The 10,813-nt window shown below is 38.7% G+C and overlaps 1 protein-coding gene across 2 annotated transcripts in view; it reads left to right on the top strand.

The window, feature by feature from the left end:
* Positions 1 to 739: 739 nt before the first annotated feature.
* The window catches only part of afap1l2 (actin filament associated protein 1-like 2), a 43,975-nt gene continuing 33,901 nt past the window's right edge, over positions 740 to 10,813 (top strand). For both annotated transcript variants that reach the window (XM_072455750.1, XM_072455749.1), the window contains exon 1: positions 740 to 806. In XM_072455750.1, coding sequence (XP_072311851.1) covers positions 791 to 806 — 16 coding nt within the window. In that variant the 5' untranslated portion in view covers positions 740 to 790. The remainder of the gene's footprint in view (positions 807 to 10,813) is intronic.

Here is a 10,813-nt window from a genome sequence, read left to right as displayed (position 1 = left end):
AGAGCTGTCCAAAAACAAAAAAATAAAGTACATTTCAAATAAGGCAATAGGGTAATTTTTCTGTACTGGTATTTGTGTGATTATTTGACAGACAGGTCACATTTTTTTCATAATTAAACCAACTAACACATTTAAAGACATGTTTTAACTCATTTCTGTTGGATAAAAAATTAAACCATGAGCTGTGTCATGAGATCACATCCAGACTCTGAAGATTTGCTGCATGTCTTCCCCTCTCTCTCATTCCCCATTTCACCCTGTCCTCAAACGAAATAGTGAGATGTAAATGTTTTCAGTATTGCCCCCCTAATTATGAATGTGTAAAACTAGATTAAATATGTATCCTCTTTTCCTTTTACATAGGAGCAATGTTGTATTATTATTAGCGCAAAACCGTTAAAAAAATAAAACTATTGATATAGTTTCTGGCACTTTCATGGCAACAATAACAACAAAAATATGAGTAAAACAACAGCTTAAATATGTTTCCTCTTGAGCCAGCTGTATACAGTTCATTCAGCTGCTTTTTGGATGCTGTGAAACCTCGAATAGGAGGAGATTGAAGGAGCGTCGGCGAGAGCGTCAAAACCTTCTCCCGCTGCACGTCGCTGTCGCTGTCCTGCCCATTCAGTCACGCACACGGCCAGACGTCCGTGAGCTGCTGTCGGAGATACACGGGAGCGTCCGGGGGCCCCGCACACGCACACGGACACGGCATCACTGAACCTTCACGCACCGATTTGACTTTTATGAGAAGCGACGCGCGCGGGAGTGAAGAAACGGCGAGCGAATGGAGAAGCACAAAGGTAAGAGAAGAATCAGCCTGTTGAACTTTTCTTTTGTTTTTTTTTCGAACAGTTTTACGCGTGTAATACGTGTGCGTTTATTGCCATCGCTGCAGTGAACGCGATCAGAAGGAATCACACCGAAAACAACACTTGACAACCCGTGCGTAAAAGTTCAAAAACTGTACCTTTGCTTTTGGATTTGGAGAATCTCGCGTGCTCGCACCTGTTTCAAACCAATACGCCATGAAAGTAGACTTAATACCACAATAATCCTTGCACAATGTTTGAAAGTATTTGATGAGAGAGAGAGGGGGGAAAGCGGATGTTTTGGGTTTTGCTGTCTAGCCGGATTTAAGCCCCATTCAAAGACTGTACCACGATTTTGTCAACGGAATGTGACAGTTAATTATATTACGTGTACTCGGTTTATGTTATCAACCGTGCAGTGGTTGGTGACTGTTTCCAATTGCTGCATCATTGTTCCCTTGGGCATTCTTCACATTCCTGTGGTTATTTTGTCCATGTGAGATGCGCAAGGCCGTTTGGGTTAATGCATCTGATTGACGCAAGCGCAGAATGCAGGCCTTTCAAAGAGTCAAAGAGAACCCAAACAGCAGATTGATGCGTGCCATTTGTTATCCCGGGCTCTCTGAATAAGTCACTATAATGAGGTCAGAAGTGGAGATGGGTCAGCTGCCCTTTGACCCGTGCACTGCCTCCAGCCAAGTGAGCGTCCTGTGGCTTTATGGAGGTTTCAGGACAGAGGCAGGAGCCAGAAATGCAATTGAACACTGTTGTTATACATTTGCATATATATATACACAACAGTTGTGAACTATGTTATCACAAACAACTTTTCAGGTTGCTTTAGAGTTTATAGAATCGCTTGTTCCTGTATTGATGAACAGTTGACATATATTGTGTGTAAAGAAGAGGACTCGTCTTATAAGTTGTAGATTGGTGGTCTAATTAATTCCAGCTTCCAAACAGTGCTCACTCTTGTGCACCAGACCCATCTCGCTTGTCTGATTGTTGTTTTTCTGTGAGCGATTGGCAGTGCTGAGCGATCGTTATGCACAGATTGGCAGCCACATGTCTTGTCAGGAAGCCTCAGGGCAGCCGTGGGTACAGCTCACCTCAACTGTGTGGTGAGTGAACGATAATGCAATAGAAAATGTCCTTGAAATTGCATTTACAGATAAGGCGATATACATAAAACTTGTTAAGGCTTATTATGGCTTGTTGTCATAAGGAACCAAATATCAAATGTGTTTAATGTGTTTCTGGACCTAAACTCTGGAATAGAAGATCTCCACTTCCATTGAACAGTTTAAATCCCAGTTTAAAATGAATCTTTTTAACCTGGCCTTCAACTTATTTGTTGCAAATTGTGTTGAGCAAATTATCTTGTATCTTGTCGATGATACTGTGTGTTTTTTTACATGTTGTTCTATTGTAAAACACTTTGGTGCAACGCCATTTTTAAGTCTGCTATACATATAAGTTGGCTTGGCTTTTCATACAAATCATTATTTTTATATTACTCTGAGCCCTGTTTCACATTTTGTAATCCTTTTATCACATTTAAACCAAAAAATACCAGAAAATTCTCCCCTTAAAATAATTATTACAAATATCCTGAACAGGTAAAAAGATGAATGCCAAATAAATATGCCCTTTTTGAGCAAATCTCCTCAACAATACTGTTATTAATAATACAGAGGAGATAGTATCAAAAAGATAAAGAAAAAACGTTGTGACAAATGAATGAACAATGCAATAACTCCTAAAATGAGACAAATGAGTTCGTTCTTGTCATGTTCCACAGTTGCACGGTGTTACCTTCTTGTTAAGCTCATGTGTTTCTTATCTACTGCTGTGTGGTTGTTAAACAGTGAGAAATGACTGAGAGAAGACAGCAAACATGTGGCTTTAACTGACTGGGAGGAAATGCAGAGGCTGACAGTGATGCAAGGCAGTCGGTCCACCCTTTTACAGTGACGGCACAACTATTGGAGCAATGCTGCATGGGAGAGTCTTCTGGCAGCTGTGCGGTTATGGAACGGGACGCACTAAATCAGATAGTAATAGCTTCAGGCATGTATCTGGAAGGGGGGACCTGGGAAGAGTCAGGGGAGCCCACGACAAAGCAACGCATTGTTTAATATTCTACATGTGCACACGCTGGTTTCACTGCGGAGGAGATCCATGTCACGTTCTCACCAGTGATGACGAGCGTCGGATAAGCGAAACCACCTGGAGCTGTGTTTTCATTGCATGACCTTTGCCGGTTGGATGAGGGCTCCAGTTTGGGGAATCATAGTTGAGATTTGTGTAGTATTAAAGAGTTAAGTCAATTACACACACGTCGGTCACATTTAATTGATAAGTGATTCATTTATTGTGCAATTGGAAGTAAATGGACATTTTGACACAAAATTGACACAATTATTCCAGAAATATCACAATATCCCTTAAGTTTTGTCATTTTGTAGCCTTTTAGATTAAAAATAAAGAAAGAAAGAATGGATACACCTGATATTCTACTTTTGCGTATCTCCAAAATAGAGCTGTAAATAGTGTTCATAGTGATTATTCTTTTGATTAATCAATTAGTTGTTAAGGGCAAAATGCCTGGAAATATCAGATTTTCACTCAATTGGGCCCTGTTGAAGCTAAGGTAACAGACAAAAACACAAATTATTCATGTTTTCTATGACATTTTTAAGTCATTCTTGCTTTGTCTGAGCCATCAAACCACTTCTCTTGGCTCATGGCATGTTCTGGACAATTCTTCCATTAAATTAGTTGACAATTATCTCAATAATCGACTAGTTACAATTAATCTTTTAACCTGTTTCAGCTCTATAAACAATGATTGTGATATTATCCTTTGTTTGATGCATCTCCCACCTCTAGATGGTCATCAGTTTGTCTCTGTGTCACTGTAAAAAAGCCTGTGGGGAAAGCCTGTTTTGCCCCTGAAGGAGGAGCTTAATTTGATATATTGTGTATTTTGTGTATTGGTCTTAGTCATTCTTCAAACATGCATGTTTTTACTTCCTTGTCACTGTTGTAAAAATAACATGAAGCGTCAAATCCTTTCTTTGACCCTGTACTTATGTTTGTAATGGCAGTGGTTCTGTAGTCTTTAACTTTGCTGTATCATTTAAACAGACATGCATGTGGCTACAGTGCAATGTAACAACACACAGAATCCTCTTTGTGCGCTGAAGCTTTTCCAGATACATTTTTGTTATTCAAATCTAGATGCCAAACAAAGTATTCCGACCTGTCTTTTTTTTGCTGTTTATTATTTCTTCTCTCTGTCGGGCAGTGGATTATTCCATCATCTTTGCTGTTGTTTTTCTTCTCTATCCTGGATTTCAGTGTGGGCCAAAATGTGCCTTGATCATCACATTGGCTTCAGGTTCAATGCAGTTTTAACAAAGATGTTGTAACCCAGTGTTGACCCTAGTTTTAATTGTTGATTTGATGCTTTGAGATTCTACAATGTTGGATTTGTCTTCCATATTTGACTACACAAAGGAAGGGCAGAAACGCTGCAGTGGAAAGTATTCTGAACTTCAAGGTCATAGAAGTAGAAGTAGCAAGAATAGTGCTGCTTGTAGTAGCAGAAAAATGTATTGTGTTAGTTATTTGAGCACTTTATTAGGCTGTTGCAGTAATCAGGGATGTCACAACATAACATGTTAGTGTTACAGTTATTATACATTTTACAATAATACACAGTAAAATATTTAATCTTGTCTTTTTCAAATTGTCTAATTGATCACAATTCCCCCTTATGTGACCAGCTTAATGAGATCAAACTTTCTGAATAATAAAGTCATTAAGCTAATAATACACTTTAACCTAAGTTAATATAAAAGCTTTTTACATTCAGGTTTACCTTTTTAATAGTATAGATTGAACTGAAATAACATATTTTTGCGTCAAAAACGGTCATTATTATTTTTACAGTATTGTGAATAATCACAATTAATGATTAACTGAATAATCTTGAAATACGTCAGTCACTTAAATAATACATGAATAGTTAATAATTGTAGATCCACCTCTGAGATAAATTCCAAAAGTTAACCTGATGTTTTGTCATAATTAATGCCATACCAGTGCCTGAATCTGGAGCTGATGCTTCTTGTTCTCAGTACAATTTGACAATGTGGCTTTTGTGGCTTGGACCTCCCCGCAGCTGTCCCGGGGCAGTCTGAGATATAGGCCATGGCGACTGGCATGAGGTCTGCCGCTTCCAGCCTGTGTCATGGTATGTACTTATCCACAGGGAGCCGCCGCACAGAGGGTAATTCAGGAAGCTGGGCCCGGCTATAAAAATGATGAAAAGAAAGCCGGCCTTCCTGACAGGAGACTCCAAGTTTGCCCTCTCTGCCCCTCCGGGCTTTGGGGCAAGTTGAATTTCAGCACATCAAAAGTGCTTCTTAATTTTATGGGATACGGGAGTTCTGGATCCGAGCTAAACTGCACTTTGTCTTTGCAGGAAAACACTAAACTCATACAGTTGTAATGGATTTATTATGTATTTTTTATGCCAGAAGATGCTCATAATGTTTCCCTTGGTTTCTATCATCAAGACATATGAAGGTGACCAAACAAAATGAACTTTAACCCAATGAATTGTATTGAAATGTTGAAGTTGACACGGTTTGCCACCAGAGGAAATCTCTCCCTTTAAAATCTCTTTGAAATCCTTTTGCTTTTTGTTCAAGTGAATCTCCTTTGGCTTTTGCATGTTTGAACTACAGTGAGTATGACTTGATCTCTTCTTGGACCAAGACTCAATATAAGTGAGATCTGAAGGATGAGTGGAGTAGGAGCAGGGCAGAGCTGTGGGAGCGCTAGTGCTGTGAATAAAAACAAGGCTCAGATGAAAGAGCAATGTGGGCTTTTCTGCTGCAGTAGTGTCTGAAGAACGTTTGTCAAAGTTCAGCTGGAAACTTATCGAGCTTTAATCACCGGTCATAAGGTTTTGCACACAAGAAGCCAAAATAATGTGTCTTTATCTCATTTTTACTGGGAGTCTGGTCAATGCTAATGGTGCAGTTTGTTTGGACATTGTAAACAAGGAAGTAGGCTGAATTTATTTCCATATAAGTTACTTTTTTAATATGTTTGGGGAAGAAACAGTAGACTGAAGATCAATGCTAACTGCTAATGGAGCCAATTATTAGCCCCTCAGCTTTGGTTGGAGTTGGTGTCACTGACCATATCTCACAATGGTGATTATTCGTAGGTTTGTGATTCCCCCCAACCCCAAAAACATGCACAATAGGTAAAATCCTCCAGCTTAGGTAGTGTGACCAAGCCTGGCACAGCATCTGGAGATAAGACCCCAAAGCTCCTGACATACTGTCCCAGCCTGCGGCATTGATGGTCAAATGCAGAGAACCAATTTGACATCTATTGTAGCTTCACTCTCGCTGTGTGAAGGAGAGGTTTCACAGGTCTTTCCTTCCTGCTGCTGTTAGACTTTACAACAAACACTGTTAGCTCTGAACATGTGTCACTCATCTTCATAATCATGTGTAATACTGTCATATTCATGTCCAATACTTAATGCATAATGTCAATCATCTTGGTGTAATATTCTCTGTCCATATAACAGCTGTTGTTATTATTATATAGGATAAGGTTTTTTATATGTTTTTTTATAAGTTATCTGTTTTTTATTAATTACTTCTGTACCTACTTTGTGTTGCAACACTGGAATTTCCTCATTGTGGGACAAATAAAGGCTTATCTTATCTTATCTCATCTTAACCTTACTTACTAACTAAACTTGGCATTGTCTTGTCACTTCCTCAGTTTCCTCATAAGAAAGAAGAGTGTGGTAAAACGTTTCCTTTGCACTTTTACTGGCCCCTTGTGGTAGGAGTTTGAATCAGCGCTCTGTTTTTGCAGTTTGACACATGCCATGGTGGGAAAACAGACCAATAAGTTTTTTCTGGAAAAACACACGACCTTACGTCACGCACTTGTCCTCATTTGTCCCCTCATTGTTGTTATCAGACAACCTTTAAATCTCCAAATTAGACGTTGAGTTTCTACGGCAACATGTTCTAAATACAGCTTGGACTAATCGAGCCATGTCCGCACAGTCCCCTCCCACAGCTGTGTCTATTTAGGAGGAAAACCAAAACTTCTACACTATCCAAGCCATCACATTGTTTCTTGGTTCATTCGTTGTCCATTTCAATATTCATCTTTTTGAAAGTTTCCTAGGCTACTACATATTTCAAACATCTTAAATGTAATGAAAAATTCCAGTTATCTTATTGGCGATCAATGTCAATGTTAATGTATTTTCGTTTACATTACAACACCAATAATACTTTAATACCAAAAGTAGACTTTGTGCTAATTTCCTCCTCTCGTATCTCTCCTGCCAACTTTCAATCTGGAACTAAACTTTAATACATGTCTTGAACTGCAACCGCTGATTTATGAATTACAGTTTGTGTAGCAAAAGCAGTTGTATGAGTGGAAAAGCGAGGTATGCAGTTAGTTCCAGCTCATTTAAAGTTATGTCATTACTACTTAATCGTTACAAATGGGCAAATACCATGCAGTAGTGATTTATTAGCTATAGTGAAAGCTCAGCATTTCCATATGGTGTAATGAACTCAAATGTGTTGTTCATTATTTGCAAGATTTATACAGCTAATTACATGGGACAAGATAATGGGTGATTACATTTGTCCATTATGTAAAGGTCAAGATGTCAAACTGCATAAACTTGTGTGTTAAGGTTTGCCCTGGGGGAAGTAAACGGCCTGAAGTGATTGTGAGTCAGAACCTGTGGCTTCAGGCAGTCACATCGCTCACAATCGAGGTGTCGCACTTTTCACTATGTTGCTGTAACTTTGTGACTGTATCAATGCAAAATAAGGCAACACTATTTCAATTTCAGGCATGTCAGACAATTAACGCACAATTGCTGCCTCTATGATGAATTATTAGTTATCGAGCATGATTAACTTTACATTTATGGCTCTGCAAATGGTAAAAAATATAAATTAGGTTTCGATATTTTGAAGGAAATCTTTTACTTCCACTTGAATGTTTTCAGATAACATAATAAAAAGCAGGATTTGTTTTAATTGTTTTATTAATTTGAATTTAAGTAGCTTCAAGAGTATACCAGTAACATAATAACAGTAAACATATTTGTTGTGCTTCTCAGTAGCTGTAGTAGATTGGACAAACTGCATTTCCAAGAACAGATTTAGGATTTTAATACCCTGCATGCCATATTTCAATAAGTTTACAACAGGAAAAAGAATAGCAGACACTTTTTCTTCTGTTGTGGCGTGGATGTGGCAGTGGCAGCTGAAGAAAGCATGGGAGCACATCTGTGGCACATCCCAAAATATCACAGGATTCAGAGAAGAAAGGAAGTCCTGAGCAGACCTCAGACGGTCCAGAAGAGCAGACATTGCATTGCACCGGCTATTATTGCATCATTAGAATATAAATTGTAATTCTGTCAACTTTCCACTCGTTTTCTTTGGGAATTCTACATCCACATTTTCCAACATGAATCAAAATCATAAGCATAAAAGAGTGAGAGTGAGCACATATCATTGCATCATGAGAAACAGCTTCATCCTGGAGCGTAAAGATATTTGGAGATGAAGGAGAAGTTCGAATAGCAAACCGGGCCTTCCACACACACAGTATATAAAAGAAAAGAGAAAAAAGTATTTCACACCACGTTAGAAGTTCTTTAAAGGTTTCAGCTCTACACAATCCAATGACTGTACATACTGAGCGCATTAAAATTACACTTGAAATTGAATGTTGCATGTTGGGATGTCAAGATTATTAGGCCATATAATCATGAAAACTAAGAATGAATTATCTTGACCATTTCAGAAACAAAATAATCCTGCAGTTTTTGTCACATTAAGTTCATTGGTTTCATCCAGAATGTTCAGTTTCATAAAGCTCTTCACATACTTGAGGAATAGTGGCGCGTTAGACCAAAAAATAAATAAAGATTTCACTTTTGTTGATAATTGCGAATAATTGTTTAATCATGTTGGGTTTTTTCCCCTCAAAATAAATGACACAGAGTTGCTTTTGTATACAAATATACTTAAACAAGATGCAATTAATATATTATGGTAATCTTTGTGTGATTTTTTTAAAACTCTTTCCTTTTCAGCCTTATCAATATTCCCAGGACTTGTTTCGGCTCCAAAAATCCATATCTGTCCAGTTCTCGCAGAGTGGCTTTTGTGATCATTTCCCCAATCTGAGTTGAACAACTGACCAAAAGCCCTTTATTGACATAACTCTGATAATCTAACATGAATGAACTTGTGTAGACCAGGAAAAAAGATTAAATACATTTTCCACTTCTTATGTTGTTAGCCTTTCAGCGCAACGTCATGAGAACATTTTTTTTGCCTCATAAAACACACAAACACTGCAACAAATATACCATGAGCTCAACTGCTCTGTGCCATTTGAGTCTTGTAAATAACGATCTTAAATAATCATTTGTTTCTTTGTTTATGGGGATGAACGTTGCTCTTTGGTCGTCTCACAACCTGAAGTTTTGGGTCGACCAATGTGCACTGCCCTTGTGTATTTGAGCAAGACACTTAAGCCACCCTGACAAAATGAATGGATGAATGTGGTCCGTGTGAATGATGTTGATTGACAGCTTTGTTTCAGTTTGTCAGACCTAATGTGGCAAATGTGGGGACAGGAGTTACTTATGCCATTGAAAGAATAATGCAAAACAAAAAGAGGCTTTATTATTAAAAGTATTCATTCATCCTGATCCTTCCAGCTCTACATTCTACTACTATGACTACCACTCCTAACTGTCATTTTGGATTGCATGTCCCAAACCCGAGCACTGGTCTGGCTCTGTTGAATGTATTGGTTCCTGTTTGGGTTAAGCTTTGGTCTCTCTGGATGTGCAGTGGGCACGGTTCCAGGCCTGTCGCCCATAGAGACTGTAGCCCTGCTGTAGACCGCAGTCAGCTGACTCTGTTTCCCATGGTCCTCTCCTCCAAAAGGCCATCTGAGTCAATCTCTGCAAACACAGGAGGAGGAAAAGCTGGAAAAATGTTTAGATTCGCACTAACGGCCTAAACATGAGTAACAAAACAATATATGGGTTTAATCTGCAGATTTGGAGTGATATTATAGAAGGTGTTTTTAATTACTGGGCCGATGTGTCTCATGGAGTGGTGCCGCCCAGTAGAAGTTGACTCAGCTTGAGTAGGAGTCTTTTTTGAAAAACAGCACAGCTTGAAACCGCTTTGGGGGAAACGTACGTCATTTAGAAGGGAGTTTTACCAGGATCTCACACTTAAAATTGCTGCAACGATCTGGTGAAGGCTTTGAAGTGACAAAGAGGATGGGGATAAATGTTCTGACTCAACAATATTGCGATATAAGGCACAGAAGGTGAACTTAGGTCATTTTCTGTGGAATCTCTATAAATGCAGTTTGATTCAATGGATCCACGATGACACCAGGCGCATTGATGCCACTACGCTGTATTTAATCATGATAAAATATAGTTTCAAGTCTTTCTGAAGAGTAAGAAGAATGTAATCAAGTCCAAGATCTCCACTAAAGCTGATTTCCTTATGATTTGAAGTCGCGTCCTCTTTCAGTCATCACTAAGTCTGACAGTTGCAGCGGCTTCAGCCTTAAGTGTGTGTTTGAATTTTAAGATAAATGTTTGTATATTGTATGGTAAAAGTGTTAGTTGTTAGTCAGAGTTGTGTAGTGTGACCCATAGTCTCTCAGGGGTCACACAGAATCCAGTTGTGTTGTGTAAACCCTCCACAACGTTCTAAATCTCCAAAGTTCTTTATCCACGGGGTGGAGAAAGTCAAATTCTTGCCAAATCCAGTGAGTAGAAAAGCACAAATATCTTTCCCGTCCAAAGACGCACAAAGTGCTTGCCGCTGCTCTTGTTTCAAACAAGAAATAATATGTAGTTGAGCTTGAAAAGAATC

The sequence above is a fragment of the Eucyclogobius newberryi genome, unplaced genomic scaffold (genome assembly GCF_026437365.1).
Source record: "Eucyclogobius newberryi isolate DKJ021-1_F unplaced genomic scaffold, fEucNew1.0.hap1 SCAF_20, whole genome shotgun sequence".
Classification (NCBI taxonomy): domain Eukaryota; kingdom Metazoa; phylum Chordata; class Actinopteri; order Gobiiformes; family Gobiidae; genus Eucyclogobius; species Eucyclogobius newberryi.
Note: the sequence above shows the minus strand (reverse complement) of the source record. Positions and strands in the feature narration are given on the sequence as shown.